This window comes from Chiloscyllium punctatum, chromosome 2, assembly GCF_047496795.1.
Source record: "Chiloscyllium punctatum isolate Juve2018m chromosome 2, sChiPun1.3, whole genome shotgun sequence".
Lineage (NCBI taxonomy): Eukaryota > Metazoa > Chordata > Chondrichthyes > Orectolobiformes > Hemiscylliidae > Chiloscyllium > Chiloscyllium punctatum.
The window spans coordinates 98,763,535-98,788,871 of NC_092740.1; the positions used below are offsets into that span (position 1 = coordinate 98,763,535).

General features: G+C 39.6%; 1 protein-coding gene across 7 annotated transcripts in view; it reads right to left on the bottom strand.

The window, feature by feature from the left end:
* Positions 1-25,337, bottom strand: part of shc3 (SHC (Src homology 2 domain containing) transforming protein 3) — a 237,544-nt gene that overhangs the window by 64,911 nt on the left and 147,296 nt on the right. For all 7 annotated transcript variants that reach the window (XR_011962693.1, XM_072586330.1, XM_072586340.1 and 4 more), the window contains 2 exons: positions 20,285-20,336; positions 14,785-14,911 (listed from right to left, as the gene is read on the bottom strand). Coding sequence is in view for 6 of the 7 variants with exons in the window: in XM_072586330.1 (XP_072442431.1) it covers positions 14,785-14,911; positions 20,285-20,336 (179 nt within the window). In the remaining variant the exon portion in view is untranslated. The remainder of the gene's footprint in view (positions 1-14,784; positions 14,912-20,284; positions 20,337-25,337) is intronic.

A 25,337-nucleotide genomic window follows, 5' to 3' on the forward strand; every position in this document is an offset into this window, starting at 1 on the left:
TTTTGCTTTATAGAACTTTAGCTAGGCCACACTTGGAATATTGCGTACAGTTCTGGTCACCACACTAACCAAAGGATGTAGATTCTTTGGAGAGGCTAATACAGAAAAGGTTTACCAGGACGTTGCCTGGTATGGGGGATTTTAGCATTGAAGGAAGGTTGGATAAAATAGATTTGTTTTCATTGGAACAAAGAGGTTAAGGGGCGACCTAATAGAAGTTTATAAGATTGTGCATGGCATGGTTAGAGTGGAAAGTAAGAGTGTTTTTTCCCCAGGGTGGAGAGTTCAATTACTAGGGTAGACAGGTTCAAGGTGTGAGGTTGGGGGGGCGGGGGTGGAGTTTAAAAGGCAAGTTTTTCACACAATGGTGGTGAGTGCCTGGAGTGCGTTGCCAGAGGAGGTGGTGGAAGCAGACACAATAGTAGCATTCAAGATGCACCTGGACGAATACATGAATAGGAAGGAAATAGAGAGATACGGATCCTTTAAGTGATGATGGTTTTAGTATGAAAGGGCAAAATGTGGTGGTGCAGGCTTGGAAAGCTGAAGGGTTTGTTCTTGAGCTGTATTATTTTTTGTTCTTTGCTCTAATACATTGTTTCCACCATTATAACCAGGATTACTTCAGTTTGCAGTCCAATAATTTTGCAATAATTGACCAACCAAATGATTCCTGATTCTTTGCAACTGTTTTTTTTAAAAAGAATTGATATTGGTTCTAACTTTCACACTTGTCCAATGTTCTTGTCAGCAAAATAAACCTTACGCATCGCCTCAGATTTTTTACCGTCCTTCAAAAAGCTCAAAAGGTTCCAAACCTCAGCAATTTTCATTTAAAATAGATAGGTTAAGATCTATAAATGTAACTTGTGGAGCTTGGTAAATCTAGCCATGGTTTGAGTTGGATGTTTCAGTATGACTTCACTGACAATAAATTCCTTTTAACATAATGGTATAGTAATAAAAGATTCAATCACTTAAAAACCTATTCCAATCTTTGTAACAATATTTCACGCCAATGCTACCACATACTATTTGCTGTCAAAGCCGACATCCCTACCTTTGTCATCTCCAGATTCAACTACTCCAATTCTCCACTCTGTAAGCATCAGATCATCTAAATCATCACTGCCAATATTTGAAAAATCAATCCCAATCAACAACCCTGTCCTCACTGACCTACTCTGGCTTTCAATCTCCTAATGGCTCTAATTTAGAAGTCTTTAGAAGACTTATCCTTGTATGTAAATACATTTCTGATCCATCATTGTAATATTCTCCAGTCATATAAATCTGCAAGCCCTCTGCATTTTTTGAACTCTGGTCCTTAGACATCACCCAACTCACTTATCTTACCACTGGTACCCTTGTGCTTTCACCTGTCACCTAAATTTTGAAAATGATCATCTAAATCTCCCTCCTTCCTCATATCTTCATTCTTCACACAATATCAATGTTCATATGCTTATGCCTTAGGAGTTATCAAAGTTGAAAACACTGATCACACAGTTTGGTTGCACATTGATTATAGTGTTGGTGCTAAGATGATGTTTGATGCAACATGCAGATTAATGCTTGGTACCTTGGTAACAGCAATGTTGTCTCAATTCAGCAGGAAGCAGTGATACCAGGTCATTTCAGCCAATATAACAAACTGATGAAGGCCTTTAGGTAACTAGAACTGTCCAGTGACAACTCATGACCTCTGACAATGACCCACAAATGCGAGTAATATGTATATAATGAAAGCACACAAAATATCATTGAGCATACCATTTAGATGCTTAATCAATTCTTCATCTGCCTGTGACCTGGGTTGTCAGAAAGTTGCCACCTGCACTTCCTCTACTCCCACCCTGAGACACTTAGGGTTGAGGCTCGATTTTTGGAGCCCTAGTGTTGGGCAGATGGGGACCCTAAAGCAAGAGGTCGGCTGATTCTTGCCATTACCAATCCAGCCCATGTATTAAAGCAGTAAAAGGTCAATTAATGGCCTTCATCTGAGTTCTCAGCCCACATTCAATGTGGAAGGTTAGCTGCTGTGGGTTCAATGCGAATGGCACTGGGTGGTTGGCATATCTGAGCATGAAACTGGCACTGTCCTGATATTTGCACAAATAAGTTAGGCTTCATCATGGAGGTAGGCTTAGATGGAATATAATGGCAAGGTGCCATCTGGGCATGGCTTTGGCTGATTCCCAGGGCTTTGAAGGGAAAGGATGCACAGCTGGTAATGTACATTGTCTAAAGGCAGATATGGGTGTGCAGTTGGTAGGGGCGAGGTGTTGATCATTAGATGGAGCACTGCCATTGCCCATTAATGACCTGCAGATATGTGGAGTTATCACAATTCATTACGATAGAGTGATGAGTGTGACTGACATTCCATATAATCAAAGAAAGCTAATTTGTTTTACAGTGTAAATGGTCCCACAATGCAAGAGAGAGTAGATGGTCGGTAAGCAGAGTGGTAGAACTGTCTATCCTCATCCCCATAGAAGGAAACGTGCATGAGCTATCAGCTGGAATTGAGCCTTTACCTCCACAAGTGATGGGATGGTGAGGTCCCAAGGGAATATTATGTTCTAATGACAGAGACAAAACCTAACAGACCCAAGGGGAGGGAGTGTAATGGCTACCATAGTCAAATGAGCAATCTTAATTTCATTTGTGATGTTAAGAACCAAAAGTATTCATGATTCAAAAGTGTATGGATAGTGTAATTTGGGAAATGAAAATTCTTGTACAGATCAATTTGAAATGTTGCCAATCTGGAATGGTATTGTTGCTCAAGCACTAAGATATAGATAATACCTTAATCCCTATCTTTCTGTCTCCTACACAGAGAACCAACTAGTATTCCAACTACCAGCCCTGAGGATGGACCACATCCAACCTCCGATATAGAAGAGGGTGCAGTAGCACATAGTTTCTTGATGTGCCTACTGTAGTAAATGCTGACACTTTGGTTGTAAGATCAAGCAAAAATCCTCTATATTAAAACATATGGACAAAACCCTAGATTTTGAACAGAGTCCGCGATTTGCAAAACTTTTAAAACCAAAAATGAGAGCTGGAATGAGTGTGTAAGAAATACACAACCAGGCCTGGGTAAGGGGATTGCTGTCTGGGACTATTGTTCAGCCTATAATCACAACATAACTTCCTCTCTCAGAGAACAGACAACCGAAACCAACAGACACTAGGCCAAGACACCTTTTATACCTCAGGCTACACAGTGCCGATAGTATAGGGCCTACAGAGATTTTGGACATTCAACCTCAATCAAAACCCATTCTCACATACTGTAACCATCAGAAAGTCAATTAGCTTCAAAATCTCACCTAAGGGAGCCTTTTCAACATGCTTCTGCATGAACAGCTTCCTAACCAAGACCACAGAGGCCAAAACAATTTCAGCACAAATAAGTTCCCAAACAAGAGCTATTCGACACAGGCCTGTTCCAAACCAAGAGAACTAATGGCAACCGACCACAACCAACAGAACCAAAGACTGACAACTCTGAGACCACTGACTCAACCGTCATAACAAGTTCTCAGACACAATCTGAAGTGAAAACAGGGCCTGCAAAACTAACAGGACGTAAAGAAAACCAGGTACTTACCTGACAGATCCAACACGCACCTTACTGTATCAGTGGACTCAACCCAAACAGAAAAGCCAATGCAGCCTAAAGTCTTCATCCAGGCTCTGGCTACAGCAGGCCGGGACAGGTAGGCACAATTAAAAAAACCATGCTTCTCAGTAGTGAGCTTAAATTCACAAGACCCCGAAGTTCCAACCTAACCAGCAGGGAGGGGAAGGTGATGAGAGTGCATTGGGACCCCAGGGTAGGAATTATGATTAAAGACTCTAATTTAAACTGTTGTTTGATGCGTGTGTCAGTGGGATAAGTTGCTAATAGTGTTAATCTCGTAAATAGTGTAATTTAAGGTACAACAATTCTCAGTATACAGAGGAACCTCGGTTATCAAAATTTCAGATTATATGTACAAAATCACAAGGTCCCGATACTAGGATAAACTGTTTTAATCTAGCATTCGATTATCCTGCATTCAATTATCAAACAAAATACTCCCTGCCCATGTGGTTGAGATCATTGAGGTTCGTCTAATTCATTGTGTCAATTTCCTGTTTTATTGCATTTATCTATTTTTCTAGCATTACATTTGTTTTTGTATTTTAAATAAACACAGACATTATTTTGCCCTGAAACACCTATCACCTCTTCATTTCACATTCCCTAAATAAGTCCAGTGTCCACTACCAGGGATCCGGCAGTGATTCGAATCACTTAAAAATCAGGAAATAACTGATTGCAAACCAAAACAGGGGGTTTAATAGTTGCCAGATGGATGCATAAATTGGTGACGGCAGTTCATAATTACTGTGCAGCTGCAAGAGGAAGAGATAGAGCAGAGTTCTGAACGTTGGCAGATTGCAGAAATTGATCCAGACACTGAGTCCCAGTCAGATAGTGGACTCTGGGGTCATCTGAGACTGTGTGAAAATGTGGTGGAGTTATAAGCAGCGGTTACCTAACTAATATCATTAATTTAAAGTTTACAAGAGTATAAAGTGACCTTTCGGCCCATCACATCCTCACCAGTTGTCAAGTACTTATCTACTTTAGTCCAATTTCCCAGCACCTGGCCTGGAGCCTTGTATGTTATGACATTTCAAGTGTTTGTCTAAATACTTCTTAAGTTTTGCAAGGGTTTCCACCTCTACCACCCTTTCAGGCTGAATTCCAGTAACTCGCTGGATGAAAAATATTTTCATCAAGTTCCCACTAAGCCTCTTACCCCTTATTTTAAATTTATGCCCACTGGTTATTGATTACTTTTCTGAGAGAAAATAGTTCTTCCTATCTATCTTATTAATGCCCTTCATAATTTTCTACACTTCAATCAGATTCCAACCCCCTCCTCCCAGCCTCTTAGTTTAGACAAAGACACCCCAACCTATCTAGTCTCTCTTCAAAGCTGAAACACTCCAGCCCAGGCAACATTCTCTGGTGAATCTTTTTTGCATCCTCTCTAGCATATTAATCTAGCTGTAGGTGAGCATACATTTCATACAGCTCCAACATATCATCTTCCTTCTTGTATTCAATGCCTTGACTAATAAAGGCAAGTATGCCATATATTTTCTTAGCCTGTTAATCCAAATATCCGACTTTCTTCAACGATGTACAGACATATGCATCAAGGTTCCTCAGGTTCTCTGTATTTTCTAAGGTCTTGACATTCATCGTGTCATCATTATTTTGTTTTCTTAGTCCTCCCAAAATGCACTACCTCATGGTGGAGGTTGAACAGCTGACATCTGGAAGCTCCCCTGAGGGCACTTCTAATGGATCCAGACTTCCCTCCACACTCAGCCATTAACATAATTACATTCTACTACCGCACAGACAAAAGGTAGTCTTGCATCATTATTGAAATATCCAAGATTCTTCGGGGACTTAACAAGATAGTTGTGGAAATGTTGCTTCTCCTTATTGGACATGACATCTCAAAGCATTTTACAGTCATGACTTTCTAGTGTAGTCATCAAATCAGGCAGCAAATTTGCAGACAGCAATCTCTCACAAAACAGCAATGAGATAAACAGCAGATAATCTGGTGAGATAAAAATCAAATATTGCAGATGGTGGAAGTCTAAAATAAAAACAGAAAGCACAAAAACAGGAGAAACTCAACAGATCTGGCAGCATTTGTGGAGAGAGGAACAATGTCTCCACAGTTTTGAATCCAATGACTGTTCCAAAGAAGAATTACATGAGACTTAAAATGTTAGCTCTGTGCCTCTCTCCACAGAGGCTACCAGCCCTGAGTTTCTACAAAGCTTTATGCTTTTATATCTATTTTTGAGTTGATGATTTAGCCCCTTGAGTCTGTTCTACCATTCGGTGACCATTCAGGGCTGATCTGTAGTATAACTCCTTACACTTGCCTTTGGCCCATAAACCTTAATAGCTTTGCTGAACAAACATTTATCTGTAACACCAGATTATACCCCACAACCACATGATGAAGGAGCAGTGCTCTGAAAGCTAGTGCTTCCAATTAAACCTGTTGGACTATAACCTGGGTGTTGTGTGATTTTTAACTTTGTCCACCCCAGTCCAACATCAGCACTTCCAAATCATTTATCTATAACAGATTTAAGATTAATCACTGATCTAGCCTCGACTGCCATTTGTGTAAGAGAATTCCAAACCTCTACTGCTCTTAGTGTCTGACACCTCTCCTGAATGGTAGTGCCTTATGTTTTAGACTATGCTCCCAGTTCTAGAATTACCAATCAAGTTTATCTTAATCTAAACTTGCTGTTCCTATTACTGTTTGGAAAACTTCAATCAGATTACACATTAACCTTCGAATTCTAGAGAAAACAGGCCTAATTTATATAATCCCTACTCCTAACTGAACCCTTAAAGTACAGGTATCATTCTTATAAACCTACACTGTAGTCCTTCCAAGGTCAATATATCTGCCTGAGGCATGGTGCCCAGATCTGCTCACAGTACTCCACACGGGAGGAACTAGAGTTCTGCATAGTTCCAGCATAACTTCTGCATTCTTTTACTCCAGTCCTCTAGCTGTAAAGGCTAGTTTTACATTATCCTTAGAACATAGAACATTGAAATGTATAGCACAGGATTGGGCCCTACGGGTCATGATGTTGTGCTGAACATGACGCCAAATTAATTTAATCCCTTCTGCCTGCCCTTGGTCGATATCCCTCCATTCCTTGCATATTCAAATGTTTATCTGAAAGACCCCTGAACACCCTATTGTACCTGCCTCCACCACTATCTAGCCGTCAGTTCCAGACTCCTAACACCCTCTGTGTAAAAAACGTGCTGCTCACATCACCTTTGAACTTTATGCCTCTCACCTTAAATGCATACTCCCTAGTAATTGACATTTCAACTCTGGGAAAAAGATTCTGACCATCAACTCTATCTATAATTTTATAATTTGGAGATGCCAGTGTTGGACTGGGGTGTACAAAGTTAAAAATCACACAACACCAGGTTATATTGGAAGCACACTAGCTTTCAGAGCGACGCTCCTTCATCAGGTGATAGAGGAGGGCTCGATCGTAACACACAGACTGACAAAGACCCACATGTACACATATATTTTGTGGGGTGAATTTGTACTTGCAGGTTATATTGTACTTTGCTCAAAAGCTGCGTGCATTCATTAGATCAAAAACTGCATGAATTTATGTAAAATTCCGTTATCTCACTTTTTAGATTAGAATCAATCTCAACATCATGGTGTAGACAGAGAACACAGGGGGCTTTTGCCCAAAATGTTGATTTCGAAGCTCCTCGGATGCTGCCTGAACTGCTGTGCTCTTCCAGCACCACTAATCCAGAATCTGGTTTCCAGCATCTGCAGTCATTGTTTTTACCTTCAACATATTGTCTAGCTATCACCATTGTTAACAGCTAACCCGAGAATGCAACTTTTTTTAAAAAAGGTTTGTGATTTACACATGAAAGACGTGAAACTATCATGTATTCTAACAGATGAAAGGCTTAGCTGACAATCAATTTTTCAATGTATAATTTCAGTTACATCACACTGTAAATTTTTGCTATAAATTCTGTGTTAGGATTGAGCCCTCCACTATCACCTGATGAAGGAGCGTCGCTCCGAAAGCTAGTGTGCTTCCAATTAAACCTGTTGGACTATACCGTGGTGTTGTGTGATTTTTAACTTTATAATTCTGTAGACTCCAATCAAGTCTCCCCTCAGGCTCTGATGCTCCAGAGAAAACTCAAGTTTTTCTAGCCTCTCCTTATACCTCATACCCTCTAATCCAGGCAACATCCTAGTAAACCTCTTCTGCACACTTTCCAAAGCCCCTACATCCTTCTGGTAATCTGGCAACCAGAAGTGAATGCAGTACTCAAAGTGCAGTCTAACTAAGGTCTTATAAAGCTGCAACATGACATCCTGACTCTTGTACTCAGCTCCCCAACTAATAAAGGCAAACATATCACACGCCTTCTTTACCACACTATCTACTTGAGTGGCCATTTTCAGGGAGCTATGGACATCAATGCTATTCATGGTCCTGCCATTAATTGCACACTTTTCCTTAAGATTTGATCTCCCAAAGTGCAGCATCTCACATTTGCCCAGATTAGAATCATAGTGATGTATAGCATGGAAACAGACCCTTTGGTCCAACTTGCACATGGCGACCAGATATCCTAAGTTAATCTAGTCCCATTTGTCTGCATTTGGCCCATATCCCTCTAAATCCTTCCTATTCATAAACCTTTTAAATGTTGTAATTGTACCAGCCTCCACCATTTCCTCAGGCAGCTCATTCCATATATGCACTACCAGTTGCATGAAAAAGTTGCCCCTTAGGTCTCTTTGAGATCTTTCCCCTCTCACCTTAAATCTATGCACCCTAGTTTAGACTCCCCCAACACAAGGGAAAGACCTTGTATATTTACCTTATCCATGCCCCTCATGATTTTATAAATCTCTATAAGGTCACTTCCAAGCCTCCAACGCTCCAGGGAAAACAGCCCCAGCCTATTCAGCCTCTCCCTATAGCTCAACCCTTCAACTCTGACAACATCCTTGTACATATTTTCTGAAACCTTTCAAGTTTCACAACATCCTTCCTATAGGAGGGAGACCAAAATTACACACAACATTCCAAAAGTGGCTGAACTAATGCCTTGTACAGCTGCAACCCCCCAACTCCTATACTCAACACTCTGACCTATAAAGCATACTAAACACCTTCTTCACTATACTATCTACCAGAGACCCTCCATGTTCAAGGAACCATTGACCTGCACTCCAAGGTCTCTTTGTTCAGCAACACTCCCCAGGACCTTACCATTCAGTGTATAAGTGCTGTCCTGATTTTCCTTTCCAAAATGCAGGACTTCACATTTATCTAAATTAAACCCCACCTGCTACTCCTCAGCTATTGGCCCATCTGATCAAGATCCCGTTGTACTGAGGTAACCTTCTTCGCTGTCCACTACACTTCCAATTTTGGAGTCATCAGCAAACTTACTAACTATATCTCCTACGTACACATCCAAATCATTTATGATGAAAAGTAGTGGAACCAGCACCGATTCTTGTGGCACTCCACTGGTCACAGGCCTCCAGTCTGAAAAGCAACCCTCCACTGCCACCCTGTCTTCTACCTTTGAGCCAGCTCTGTATCTGAATAACGAGTTCTCCCTGTATTCCGTGAGATCTAACCTTTCTAACCAGTCTACCATGAGAAATGTTGTCAAACATTTTACTGAAGTCCATGGGCGGCACGGTGGCACAGTGGTTAGCCTCACAGCGCCAGAGACCCGGTTCAATTCCCGACTCAGGCGACTGACTGTGTGGAGTTTGCACATTCTCCCTGTGTCTGCGTGGGTTTTCTCCGGGTGCTCCGGTTTCCTCCCACAGTCCAAAGATGTGCAGGTCAGGTGAATTGGCCATGCTAAAATTGCCCGCAGTGTTAGGTAAAGGGGTAAATGTAGGGGAATGGGTGGGTTGCGCTTCGGCGGGTCGGTGTGGACCTGTTGGGCCGAAGGGCCTGTTTCCACGCTGTAAGTCATCTAATCTAATCTAATCTAATCTAATCCATATAGGTCACATCCACCCTCATCAATCTTCTGCCCTCATCAATATTCTTTGTTACTTCTTCAAAAAACTCAATCAAGTTGGTGAGACATGATTTCCCATGCACAAAGCCATGTTGACTATCCATTCTTGCCTATCCAACCAAATGTAAACCCTGTCCCTCAGGATTCCCTCCAACAACTCGCCCACCACCGATGTCAGGCTCAATGGTCTATAGTTCCCTGGTGTTTCCTTACTACCTTTGTTAAATAGTTAGCCAACCTCTAGTTTTCTGGCAACTCATCTGTGACTATCAATGATACAAATATCTCATCAAGGGATCCAGCAATCACTTTCCTAGCTTCCCACAGAGTTCTAGGGTATACCTAATCAGGTCCTTGGACTTTATCCACCTTTTTGCATTTTAAGACATCCAGCACCCCCTCCTGTGTAATATGGACATTCTTCAAGATGTTGACATCTATTTCCTCACATTCTGTATTTTCCATGTCTTTCTCCACAGTAAACACTAATGCAAAATACTCATTTAGTATCTCTTCCATCTCCTGCATCTCCACATGTAGGCTGCCTTGCAGATCTTTGAAGGAATGGGAGGAGGACGTAAAGTTTTCGGCCACGGGGCATTGGAGTTGGTTGCTGTGGGTGGCCCAGAGACATTCTCTGAAACGACCCGCAAGTTGGCATCCTGTCTCCCTGATGTAGCAGAGACCACATCGGGTGCAAAGGATGCAGTAAATTTCTATCGGATATGGAAGGAAATTTACTGTATCCGTTGCACCCGATGTGGTCTCTGCTACATCAGGGAGACAGGATGCCAACTTGCGGATTGTTTCAGAGAACGTCTCTGGGACACCCAGACCAACCAACCCCACCACCCCATGGCTGAACACTTTAACCCCGCCTTCCATTCCTCCAAGGCCTAGTTTCCTCATTTCCCCTCCCCCCACCTTATCCCAGTCCTAAGCCTACAACTTGGCACCACCCTCTTGACCTGTCCATTGTCTTTCCCATCTATCTGCTCCACCCTGCTCTCCAATCTATCACCTTCTCCTCCACCTTCATCTACCCATTGCATTCTCAGCTACCTTCACCCAGCCCCACCCCTTCCATTTATCTCTCAGCCCCCTAGCCCACAAGATTTACTAACTGTGACCATTTGTATAATGTCACTGAGCCTCCTGCAACAGCACATCAGTGTCCAATGATGACCATCTGGTTCTACTGTATGGGGATCTCCCTGTTATAGAGGACAACACTCTTTCACTCCTTCACCTGCACTACAGTGCTCCAGTGTAGTGTCCGAGAAGCGTAGAAAAAAGTTACTGCACGTTACACCAAAATAATTCTGCTTGCAACCCAGCCATGGCTAATAACTGCTCCAGTCAGAATGCATTGCTCCTTTAAGAGGTGCAAGCTGAGCTTAAGGAGTATAAATCAGCTTTCAACATTGCTAACCTTACACAAACCGAGGCACCTGGCTAATGCACACAGCCACTCACCAGATTGTCTTTTCTGCTAAATTCCTTTACCAGCCAACTCTGTCCTTATTTCTTCATAATGACCCTTAGTTAAGTTTAGAGATTTTCCAAACAGGTTCTCACTTTCAAACTAATCGCTAAATTCTATCATGTTATATCTACAACTTCCTTGGAATGTTTTAGTACATTATCACTGTTTAAAATTCCCTTATTACACAATTTCAGATCCAAAATACCTGGTTGGATTACCAACATTTGTTATGGGAAATTGTCCCAAATCATCTCAATGAATGCTTTCTATGGTTACCTCTGCCAATTACATTTTCCCCAATCTACCACGAAGATTAAAGATCCATGATTAATGTGCTGCCATTTTTAAATTCTCTCATTAGCTCCTGATTTGTCCTTTGTCCTTTGTCCTACAATACAGATACTGTTAGGGGGTCTACAAACCATACTCAAAAATGCCTTCCTTCCTGTATTATTTCTCATTTTCACCCAAATGGATGCCCCATTTTCTAATCCAAGATAATTTCCTGCTATCACGCTTTTTTTTATCTAATATGAAAAAACGCTGTTCCACTTCCTCTCCATCTTTCCTTTTCCTTTGCTAAGTCACATACAATATGACTTATATATCTCAGTTTACAGTGGACATAGTGCCTTGGAATCTGAAGTTGCAGTGTTGTTGTAGGTCTATGGATAAATCGTAGTGCTAGGCCAAAAGTCTGGGTTTGTATCCCATACCAGACTTGTTGGTCATGGACAACCTGTGTGGAACATGGCATTAAAGTACCATTTTGTAAATCCTTCCAATATGGCAAGAGCAAGAGTTTTCTGATCAGCCATTCTACAGAAGATAATGACAAATTACAACAGTATTTTGCACATATAACGGTCCAATCTCAATGCAGTCCATGGCACAACCCTTAGAAACAAATACAGGAGAGAAGACATCTACACATAATTATTATTGTGGTCAATCAGAGCTAGATTGGTGGCTAGATTGCTGGGCAAACCTCAAGGGATAAAGTGTTAATTGTAGATAAAGTTTGAATGTATGAAACAGGTGCCATTGTCTTCAGACCAACTTCCTTCTCAGAAAAGTATCCTGCATTCCCTCTACATCAGGTATGAATCAATAATAGCAAGAAAAGTTGCCCATGAATTAAATAGGCATGGAGAACTTGATATCCTTAATCTAGAAAAGAGCAGAGTTTGGATGGATTTGATTAAAAAATAACAATTAAATGATTATTCTCTGTACACATGGTTAGACTATTTTGAAGTAGATCAGTTAGGAAGAATCATGGATGAATATATAAGATACATGCACATAGAACTAGATAACTGTCAGATGTGTTCATTCATACTGAGGGTCACTGACGTTTGGAAAAAAGGTGCCATCTCAAGCAGTGAATGTGAGCTCATTGTTAATATTAAAAAGACAGCACAATGGATTCTTAGCTTTGGCTGATATCAATACATTAAATAATAGGTAGGCTATTCAATGATATATTTCATGGATACTGTAGTCTCCTGTATTCACATTGATCATCTTCAGGAGATGGAAACTTTCCAGCTCTCTCTTCAGAATTGGCCTGGATTTCTAGCCTGTGTGTGGAATTACTTGCATTATGACTGTATGCAATAGACTCAATGCTTTTCCTGCTTGCATTTTTGTATGTTGAATACAAAATTAGAATAGGTAGAAATAAGTAAATTAAAGTACAGTATAATTAAAATGAATGAGACATAGTGAAATAATAAGATTGTGTTTTGGGTCAAAAACCTGACATCTGCATGATAAAAAAAAATCATTAACCTCAAATGTTAATTCTGTTTCTTTCTCCTAAGATGCTGGATGTTTGCAGAGTTTTTTATTCTTATTGCAGATTTTTGAGCATCCACAGTACTTTTCTAATAAAAAACTATTGAATTTATATCCTCAGGTGGTCAAGTAAATGGCAGACAGAGAGACATCGTGAATAATGATTTTATTGTTTTGCTCCAACTTCAAAAAATGTCTCTCTTTGGATCATGTTAGATTTTCTACAAACCCATCCTGTTAGATCCACTTCAATCATACTGCACTCAAAACTATTGAAAATGATTATCAAGCATCCACTTGGTAAATAAACTGCAAACCCATATAATCTCTCTCTCTCTACAGTTTAATGAAAGGAGATTAACAAGGAAGGAATACAATATTATTAGGTACTTTCTTACAATGTATTTATCAATTGTTAGAATCAGAATTCCTGGGATTTTATTGAATATCTCTAAACCACAAGATTTGACCCTTAATATTTCTTGCACAAAGGTGCATTTGCTTTCACAGTCTTGGTTTTCAACCTTCGATCAGGGTCAAAGCAACATTTGCAAACAATTGAAAATTGGCTGAAATCTAAAATTAATCTCAATTCTAGAGCATGATTGCTGTTTAAGTATTACTTATACATTTAGACTCATTAGATATTAAGATCTTATGTAAAAACGATAATAGCATTAAAATGCTGATTGCAGTATTAAAGCAGTGCAACTCTTTACATTAACATCGCAATCACAGGGTCATAGTAATGATCTGGATGGTCCACTGCTGATACAGTGGGCTCTAAACTCTCTTTCATCTCTGGTGCTATGATCCCAGGGAATTTTATTATTAGACAAATCAGAACCCAGCCTGAAATCTAACATGATGGATTTTTTTTCATTCAATATGTATGTATTGCACTTAAATACAACCATAGAAAGCTGCAGATTGTGTTTTAACAATAAAAATGAAGTTTATTATGCAAATAAACAGACGATAAAATGGAATATGCTAAGCTACTTACATATAACACAATTTAGAATATTTTGTAACACAAAGGAAAATACAATCCCATCTATCCCAAAAGAATCACATCAAAGTACTCAAACATCAGAGAATATGCTTTTCTATCACAGGTATAGGTTTGACTTAACTGTTTCTTTCAATTCTTTAAACTTTACACAAAGGTAAGCTATTTCTTAACTTTTCTGAACTGGCTCCTTTCTCCAGGACAAACAATCTAACTTCAATCAGGGCTTCTGTGAACTGAAACAAAAGTCTTTCAAGCTATATGTCTCTCCCAAGCCACCAGGAATGTTGTCAAGATAGATCTCCGGCAACTTTACTCTGCATTTGGCTTTACTGTACCTGAAAGGGGAGTGATTGTGCTAGCAAGAAGTTGGTCATTTTTAACAAGGATAAGTAATCTGTAGTATGCATGTTCTGCTCATTATATATGCTGTTTAACTCAAATGTTTGATTAAATTTGAGATGATCATCGTGTTACCTGAAATGGAAAGGGTTTCATTCTCTGGTACCAACATCACTCACTTTGTAAGCTTCGTTTGTTCAATAAGTACCCTTAATACTTTTCAATAATAATTAAATCAAATCAAATCAAATAATTAGAATCATCAAAATAATTGTCCTACAGTGTGTAACTTTAATGACAGTACACCCAAGTTGCTTTTATTGCTCTTCAGTAACCATATTACTTCAGTAGTGTGACCTTCCGCACATACGATATTACAGCCTAAACACACAATAAAATTATAATTGCTTTTAAAATATCTTGCATGTTAATAAAACCATTCTCAATGTTATCAGTACTCACCTGTTATGAATACTAGATATCTTAGTAGGACACTGTAGATATTGCTTGAATCGAAGTTCAAAAGCTTGGCCAATCGTACTGATAACATCTTGAGCCAACCCGTCACAGCATTCTAATATATGACATGCTTTAAAAATATTTAATGAGAGCTGTCATCTTTCAATCTATGCACATTTTGTTAAAACAACTTCAGCAGTCAAATATAAAACATATTCTTCCATTTCAATTTTGGACTATTGCAGGTAATGTTCCCAGGTGCCAAATTCTCCAAAGTACATTCCCTGTAATTGACTGAATCACAGCACATTATTGGGAGCATTGCATAACTCATAATAGGGTTTATAAGCCTCAAAAAAGGCCAGAATATAATTATTGAGCAGATAGCTTCACACTGGTACAGACAAGTTAACATCCTGTAATATTTTGCTTTGTTCTCGAGAAAGTAGCAGGTAGACAGGTTTACTTTTATAACTGCAATTTGACAAACTTGACACTATGTTCTGTAAAGAAAGATAGAATGGAGCAAAGCTACTTCAAAATCCATATACCATGCTTCAGAAAAGGCTTTGTAAGACACAAAAGCCTTTTGTGCTAATTCTAATGCAACGTCAAATTCCCTTCATTACCTTTGCAAAGTAACAATAAATTAGTTATTTCTGAATTTATTCTTTCAATGCTGTCTTATACAGTAAAGAATTATGATAGAAATGGCCCCAACCACTTTGGCATGGCCATGAACCTATATTAAAATGGGGGTTTGTTGTTGTTACTGCAATAGAAGCAGATGTGGGTGCTAAGACCAGCATGAAAAGCAATGCTGATGTAGCGCAGTAATTAGAATCACCAAACATCACACTTCCGCAAAAAGGTGACATAGGTCAGTTGGCAAAAATTAATATAGCACTGACAGGTTCTACAGACAAAAATCCATGTTGAATCAAATGCTCCTAGTGGAGCTTGCTTTTGGCCAGAATGATACCTTTGTCTGCTTTTTCCTTACTGCAGCACATCTGTCAGGTTTCCTTGGGGAGCCAAACTATGTTTTGTCATGACTCACAACTGTTCTTGGAAGAGCAGTTAGAAGAAATTTGCCTGGGTTTCTTTTATTTGAATCCATCACAGCTTGGTCGTTGGGCAGAAAGCTGATGGGACATCTCTGACTCAGCTTTCAGTACTTGCATTGCCCCTCACCTGAAGTTTACTCCAACAAAGACAAAAATTCTCTTCAGGAATGAATTCAAGAAGCAAAGGTACATAGAGGCAGTGCAGCAATGGTTTACCAGTCTCAAGATTTCCTGAGATGGTGAGACTAACCTATGAGGAGAAGTTGAATCAATGAGGACTACATACATTGGAATTCAGAAGAATAAGGGGCCAACCTGATAGAAATCTATACAATTCTAATATAACTAGTCAAAGTATATGCAAGAAGAATGTTCCTGATAGTGGAGAAGTTTAGAACTAGGGGTCACAGTCTAACAATATGGGATGAACCATTTAGAACTGAGATGACGAGGAATGTCTTCATCAGGAGAGGTGAGCCTTTAGAATTCACTGCCACAGAACATTGTTGAAGCCAAAACACTGTATGAGTTAAAGGAGTAGTTGGATATAGCAGTTGAGCTGAAAGGAATCAGAGGATATGGGGATAAAGCAGGAACAGGTTATTGATTTGGATGATCAGCCGTGATCCTTAGGAATGGTGGAGCAGGCTCGATGGGCCTATTTTCTATATTTCTGTATTTTTCACAAAAGTTTGTGCACCGTGAATTCACTTCCAAAAAGGCTGTGAATGCACACAGACTTTATTACGTAGGGTATCAAGGGATTAGCGATTAAAGGCACGTAAATAAAACTGGCATACAGATCAATCTAATCTAAGAGCAGAATGGACTGGTTCTGTTTCTAAACTTTATGGGTTACTGCTATTCCACATGGAATGTTTACCCAATAAATCTTCAAGGAAGGCAGAGAACTATCCTTTACTAAAGTGTATTTTTTCTGAATTATTCTAACATTTAAGAAATCTTTCATCTACATATACATATGCATATGCATCTACATATGCAATCACATCTGGGATTGAGTCCTCCATGTGCCTGTTTTAGTTGACTTGGCCATCAAGTGATATTAATAATATAAAAAGTGCAAAGAGACTTGGGAGGTCTAGTCCAGGATTCTCTCAAGGTAAACTTGCAGCTTGATCCAGTAGTTAGGAAGGCAAACACAACAATGGCATTTATTTTGAGAGAACAGGAATGGGGGAGGGGTGGGGGAAAAATTGAAATCAACTAGGAGAGTGTGAGGACTACAGATGCTGGAGATCAGAGTCGATAGTGTGGTGCTGGAAAAGCACAGCAGGTCAGGCAGCATCAGAAACCTACATCACGAAACCCCCCCGTCTATAAAAGCAGGGATGTACTTCTGAGGCTCTATAAGGCTCTGGTCAGACCACATTTGGAGCATTGTGCACAGTTTTGGGCCCCATATCTCAGGAAGGATGTAGTGGCGCTGGATCGGGTTCAAAGGAGGTTCACGAGAATGGTCCCAGGAATGAAAAGCTTAACATATGAGGAACATTTGAGGACTTGGAGTTTAGAATGATGAGGGGGGGGGATTTAATAGAAACTTACAGAATACTGAATGGCCTGGACAGAGTGGATGTTGGGAAGATGTTTCCCTTGGTAGGAGAGACTAGGACCTGAAGGCACAGCCTGAGAAGAAAGGAAAGACCATTTAGAACGGTGATAAGGAGAAACTTCTTCAGCCAAGGAATGATGAATCTATGGAATTCACTGCCACAGAAGGCTGTGGAGGCCAGGTCATCAAATATATTTATGACAGAGATAGATAGGTTCTTGATTGCCAAGGGGATTAGGAGTTATGGGGAGAAAACAGGAGAATGGGGTTGAGAAACATATCAGCCAGTAGTGGAGCCGTGTCGATAGGCTGAATGGTCTAATTTCTGCTCCTATGTCTTATGGTTTAAAATCAAATGTATTCATTTAACATGCATTATCGATTACTTCAAGTAGTTATTTCAAGTAGTTACTGCGAGACTGTAATTGCTTAGTGTGAAATAAACATATAGCTATGTTGTGAATGGGGAAGTACTTTGCAAACATATGGGCCCTCACTCTGTCGATCTCTTTTCACCTTGGATATCAACATTTTCAAAAGGAACCCAGTAATTCAATCCATTTCAGCAATTACATGAATGTCAGGATCATACATGATTATTGACAATAAAATATGTTTATGCTTGTAGGAAAAAAGTGTAGTAAATTATTTTTACTCAAAGTTTTCTTAATATTACAAACAGAGAGTACATTCTAGCCACAACTCTCCAAGAGGGAATGCACAAAAGTTAAAAACTGCAAAGTTACCAATCCCTTCTTAAATTTGCAACTTTCCTAACATCAGCCAAAAGACTTCCCTCTGTTATTTTTGATGCACATACCATATTGCAAGCTATTAGTGTATTTCATATGTTCATATTTATGCAAGGAAGATTTTCTCTGTAAGTCTTATATAGTAAAATTATTAAAGCAACAAGTTAATATTTGGACTCCGTTCAGAAAATACTTGATGCAATTTCAGATCTAGATACCTCCGTCATGACCAGAACAATCAAGGCAACTCAGCCACTTGACAAAATTAAGGATGGAGAGACACGAATATAGGCCTGATCCTCCCATCCTTTGGGTTCTCAATAAAATGTAATTTTAATATAACCTTAACTCAATTTTTACTATTCATTTGATATTCCATTCCACACTTCCCTACTACCGGAAAAATTTGTTTATCAATGTTTATCAAGCTATGACTGTTATATGTTTGCACATTTTAAATCCAATTTCTTAACTTACACTGCAATACAGCCTCCAGGATGCAAACATGTTTCATGAATAAAATATGATGATTACTATTATTATTAACTTTTATATACTTCAATGAAATGCCAAAAGTTGCTTCATAAATTAGAGTATGACATAAATGACAGAAGTACAGAGTAATGGGATTAACATCAGACATATACAATGTCAGAGTCACAGTAGAAAGAACTGAAACAGAAGCTTGAACCTGGTGTCAAGGTACTACCTCAATTTTCTGATGGCCAAAAATTGCCCAAGAAATTAAAGATTCTAATGGGCAATTCTCCTGCACCACAAACCCTCTGTAAGTATTCAGTTAAATCAAAGAATTCAGTGGATGCCACTGCAGCAAATATGTAACGACCCAGGAAAAATTAGACAGTTAAAAATCTAGTCAAACTCTTAGGTTACTATTAGACTGATCCCACTTACCACACACTCCCCTAAGCACACACTGCCAGACTCTTTACAAAATCTAACACTGACCCAACATCCTCTCTCCATTAGGACCTGACACCATTCCATGTTTCTCAACCTAACACTCTATTCTCCCCCTCAACCTGACATTCCCTCTCCCTCCGTCATAAGAAACACACCACATCCTCCAAGATTCGATATAACCCCCTTCTTCCAAAACCCAGCAATCCCCTTCCTCTCTGGAACTCAAAAGCCCACTTCTTCACACAAAGCCTGATGTCCCTATCCATTCAGACCTGGTCTAAAGAGTAAATGGTACTCCACCTTCGACGCACCATAGCACACTTGGCACATGACACCTTACACCTGACTACGTATTTACCTATTCATAACTGTAAACGAGTTGTGTGTACTGCTGGACATGTAAATCACAGATTATGTCAACTATTTTCATGAATAAAAAGGATGTTGATTGCCTTATCTCATCTTGCACTATGAGGACACATTTGCATTTAAGGTACACGCCACATTTCTGAATGATCAGAATATCATGTCAGAAAGGTTTAGCTGTTTCTTAATGTGAAAAGATAGGAGGGAAGTGGCAATCTCAATATGATTGCCACTCCACAGAAAATACAGCCCAAAGTATGCATAGAAATAAATTGTAAATAAATAGGTCTTGCTGAAAATTCCATGTATTCCAGCAATGTTTCTTGAGGAGATGAAACAGAGTTAGACACTAAAGAAATAACAAAATATATTGCAAATAATACTGGGGAGATAGGGAGACACTAAGTTGGCTCGTAAGGATTCTATAGCATTTAATGATATCCTAAAGGATAAAAGCACAGTAGGATGTGGAGGAGGGGTGGTTGGTGAGTGGGAGATTGCACGTACGTAACTTAGAACCTAAGCAACTAAAGGCACAGGCACCAATTGTAGAGCCTTAAAGGGGATGCTGCACAAGAAACTAAAATCAGAGGAACACAGAAAATGTAGAGCTTTGCTAGGTTTGGAGGAAATTACAAAGCAAGGGAATGACAGTGCTGTAGAGGAATTTAAAATGCATCCTCATAAATTACTTCATAAATTTGATGTGAATAGCATTCTGATAAAATATTTTCTCATATATATCCAGGTGTATTTCCATAAAAGTATAAAGTTACTGAATGACACACAACCTCAAAACATATAACAGCAGTCATTACCTCGACGATTCACTGGGTCCTTTGCCACATATGCAACATAGTCTGTGGTGTCCTGTTACATAAAAGAAAATGTCAATTGAATGATAGGGGATTTAGAAATCAGAACTTCATTCTCCACCAAGCATTTACATAAAAAGAAAAAGAATTCCAAACCTCTGATATGTCTTTTTTTTCATTATTTCCTACATGCAGTCAGTTTGAATAAAGACAACCCTTGTCATGAAAGTTACTGATCAGAATAAAATATTTGTGAAGCACTTTTTTATAAGCATTTCATTTTAATATGAATCATGACACACTGGACCACAGACTGCGTCATTAGATGCATATTTTGACTGTGCCATCTGAGCAAAAGATTAGTATTGGAGATTGATCAAGCCTCTAATTTATAAGAACTGCATTGTAACATGAAAGGAGAGCAAACTGGATTCCATGCCATCCGAAGCTTCGCACCTAATTCAGAACTGATTGTGAGTGTCATGTACATAGATATCTTGGCTGTTCTAGGATCCCAATATTAACAGAAGATGCACCTTCTGTGAAATAAATATAAATATGGAAAAATTTATTTCCAATAGCAAGCAATTTCAAGCTGATGGGGCAATTTCCAGCAATATTTTGACTGCGCCTGATTTGCTACAACTAATTCTGGGAACCACATGTTAGGAAGGATATATTGTACTTGGAAAGACTTCATTACAGATTTACCAGAAGGCAAGGATTAAGCTATGGAGAGAAATTAAATAAACTGGGGTTGTTATCCCTGGAATTCAGAAGATTAAGGGATGATTTTATTTAAGTATTCAAAACTTTAAGAGGAACAGGTAGGATAGATTGTTTAAAAAATATTAATTCGTAGAGTGAGTCTATGTTTTAGTGCATAGTCTGAAAATTAGAGTCAGATCTTTCAGGAGTGAAAATATGAAAAATGGTAGAAAATTAATAAAGAAAGGAGTCTCAGGTCAATAGGATAGTGAAGAAGGCATTTGGTATGCTTTCCTTTATTGGTCAGTTCATTGAATATAAGAGTTGGGAGGTCATGTTAAGGCTGTAAAGGATATTGGTAAGGCCACTTTTGGAATACTGCATTCAGTTCTGGTCTCCCTCCTATCCAAAGGATGTTATGAAACTTGAAAGGGTTCAGAAAAGATTTACAAGGATGTTGCCAGGGTTGGAGGATTTGAACTATAAGGACAGGCTGAATAGGCTGAGGCTGTTTTCCTTGGAGCATTAGTGGCTGAGGGGTGACCTTATAGAGGTTTGTAAAATCATGAGGGGCATGGATAGGGTAAATTGACAAGGTCTTTTCCCTGGGTGGGGGAGTCCAGAACTAGAGAGCATAGGCTTAGAGTGAGAACAGAAAAATTTAAAAGGGACCTAAGAGGCAACTTTTTCACACAGAGGGTGGTGCGTGTATGGAATGAGAAATCAGAGGAAGTAATGGAGGCTGGTACAATTGCAACATTTAAAAGGCATCTGGGTGGGTATATGAATAGGAAGGGTTTGGAGGGATATGGGCCTAGTGCTGGCAAATGGGACTAGATTAGATTAGAGTATCTGGTTGGCATGGACGAGTTGGATTGCAGGGTCTGTTTCTGTGCTGCACATCTCTATGATGCTATAAATGCAGGAAGTGCTCAATAGGGAGACAGCAGCAGGAGACAGGAACAGAATGGGTAGATTTTCCCATCTTAATGCTGAGCCAAACTGTGTGAGGCAGGTTACCCTGAGTCTTTGATTCACACAACCCAATTCTAGTGATTACAATTTTTGTTAGCATGGGATAAGAAAGTGTACTGAGAGTTTATATGATGATGCCACATTGATGGTGCCCAACATCGCCATTACCATTACAGAATTATAATGTGGAGGTTCTGGAATTGGATTGGGGTAGATAAAGTTAAAAATAATGCGACACCAGGCTATAGTCCAACAGGTATATTCAGAAGTGATCATCCTCCAAGGTGGACTTCGGGATATGCAACAACGCAGAATGGCTGAGCAGAGGCTGATAGCCAAGTTCAGTGCCCATGAGGGTGGCCTCAACCAGGACCTTGGGTTCACATCACACTACAGGTGACCCCGCTACACTATACACTCTCTCTCACTCACACACGAACACGTACATGCACACACACACTCTCACAGCCTTATACTCTGTCACATCACCCATACATTCTACTAAGCATACATACACATATGCACACGCACACATACACACGCAAACACATTCCCTCCCACGCACATACTTGCTTTCTCTCTCTCCCTCACATGCACGCACATCATATGTCTATGGTGAATTTGCATTTGCAGAATTGTAATTGCACATACATTCTATTTTGTTCAAAAAGCACACAATCTGCAGGCAGTCAATCCATATAATATTTTATAAATTTCTACTTTGGAAATAGAACCAGTCTGACTCAAGATTTGGATGCAGACAGACACTAACCTCACACCTTTAAGGGCGGCACGGTGGCATAGTGGTTAGCACTGCTGCCTCACAGTGCCAGAGACCCAAGATCAATTCTCGCCTCAGACAACTGTCTGTGTGAAGTTTGCACATTCTACCCATGTCTGCATGGTTTCCTCCCACAGTCCAAAAATGTGTGGGTTAGGTGAATTGGTCATGCTAAATTGCCCGTAGTGTTAGGTAAATGTAGGGGAAAGGGTCTGGGTGGGTTGCTCTTTGGAGGGTTGGTGTGGACTTGTTGGATCGAAGGGCCTGTTTCCACATTGTAAGTAATCTAATCTAAAAAAAAACCTTTAATGCATGGTCTGAGCTGAGATGTCTCTTTCTTTTATATAAAATCTTAAATATCTCGAGAATGTGGCTTGAAAGAAGCTCTGGAATTTACATATTAATGAACTGAAACCTACAACCCAATCTAAAAGGTGAAAGACTGAACAGCAATCTAGGTTTGTTTAATATATTGTTTCAGTTGGATGACACGGTGATCTTTTGCTATAAATTCTGTGTCTTATGATCCTGCTCCACAGCTACCTGATGAAGGAGCTGCACTCCGAACTTCCAAACAAACCTGTCGGACTATATAAAAAAAAAGACTTCTAAGTAAACCTGTTGGATTATAACCTGGTGTTGTGTGATTTTTACCATTACAGAATTAGGCATTTTAGGCTTCCACAATTTTAATAGAATGGGGCCAAGTTTGGAAGGCAACATGAATCACAGCAGCATGGAAGTGACATGAACCATGTGAAAAATCGTGGTTTGGAAGTGGGAACCGATGAAAGATAAGCATTGAAGCTGTTGCCAAGTTCAGACATGACTTTATATGACAAGCTATATATGACTTTACTACAGCATGAATTCGGTCTGTGCTTTGTTTTAAACATATAAGACCCATTGAATAATATGGGTGCCAGGTAGTCATCCAGGATACCTGACAAGTTATTTCTGGAAAGGAGAGCATTGCAAAAGTTAAAAAAAAGTCTTCAGATATATTAAAATATTCAATCCAATGGATAAAAGGCTATTCTGCATTGTATAATAATAAAATATAGATCTTCTGGCATGAAACATTCTATTGCTTGGATTTTCTTTCCTTGAAGTTCAGTTCAGCCATCAATTTAGCTGTTTCAAAGCTTTGACAATTGACTGAACTACTATGCGTAGTCAAAGGCTTTAATGGATTCTGCTCAGGTGGGCCTGTTGTCCTAGATGTTCAACATTATGAATGCTTGGTTCGCCTCTAACTCACTGTAGGATTCTGTTCAGTAGAGCTGTTTATGCAATAATTGAAAAGGATAATAGAACTGTAAGGTATAGAAGCAAAATCAGGCCAATTGGCCTGTTGGGTCTGCTCTGCATTTGATTATGGCTGATATATTTCTCAACCCTATTCTCCTACCTTCTCTCCTTATCCTTTGACTCCCTTACAGATTAAAATCCATCTACTTCTGTCTGAAATACTCTCAGTGACTTAGCTGTTACAGCCATAATAAAAGTTCTACAGATTCACCACTATTTGGCTGAAGAAACTCCTCCTGATTTCAGTTGTAAAGGTTCACCCTTTTACTCTGAGGCTGAACCCTGGGATCTTAATCTCTACCACCAGTGGAAACATTTTCTCCTCTTCCATTCTGTAAGTTCTCAGTATTCTGTAAGTTTCAATGAGATTCCCCACCATCGTTCTAAACTCCATTGAAGTACAAACCCAAAGTTCTCAACTGCTCCTGAAAAGAAAAGCTCTTCATCCCTGGAATCATTCCTGTAAACCTCCTCTGGACCTCCTTCAACACCTGCACATCCTTCCTCTGATACGGGGGCCCAAAACTGCTCACAATATTCCATATGTGATCTGACCAGAGCCTCATAAAGTCTCAGCAGCGCATATTTGCTCTTGTTTTCTAGCCTTCTTGATATAAGTTCTAATATTGCACTTGCCTACCTAATTACCAACTGAATATGCATGTTAACCTTCAAAGAATCCTGAACTAGAACTCCCGGGTCCATTCTTCTTTGTTCTTCAGTTTTCCAAAGCCGTTCCCCATTTTGAAAATAGTCTACATCTCTAAGCTTCCTACCAAAATACATAACCTCATAATTATAACCATGTTATATTCCATCTGCCACTTTTTTACCCACTCTCCTAGCCTATCCAAGTCCTTCTGCAACCTCCCTGCTTCCTCAACACTACCTGTCCATCCATTTATATTTCTGTCATCTACAAACTTCGCAACAATGCCCCAGGTTTTTTGTGCAGATCATTAATGTATAATGTGAATAGTTGTTTTGGGATAATATTTATTTTCACAGAATCATAAGATTTTTCAATGAATCTCAAGTGTTACCATAAAGTATGTAAATTTATCGTGGTGACTGTAAGTAGAGTGGTGGCATGGAGTGGTTTGGATGTTATGCAGTAAAATGGGGGTTGGGGGTTTGGAGTGAGGTAGGTACTGGGTGGTATTTGGGTTGGATGCTTTGTGGGGCAATAGGGCGGGGTGAAGCTTAAGGGATCACACTATCATCAACAGAAGTGGGTCACTATCTCAGCAAAAACCAGACAGGTATTATTTTTAAACATGT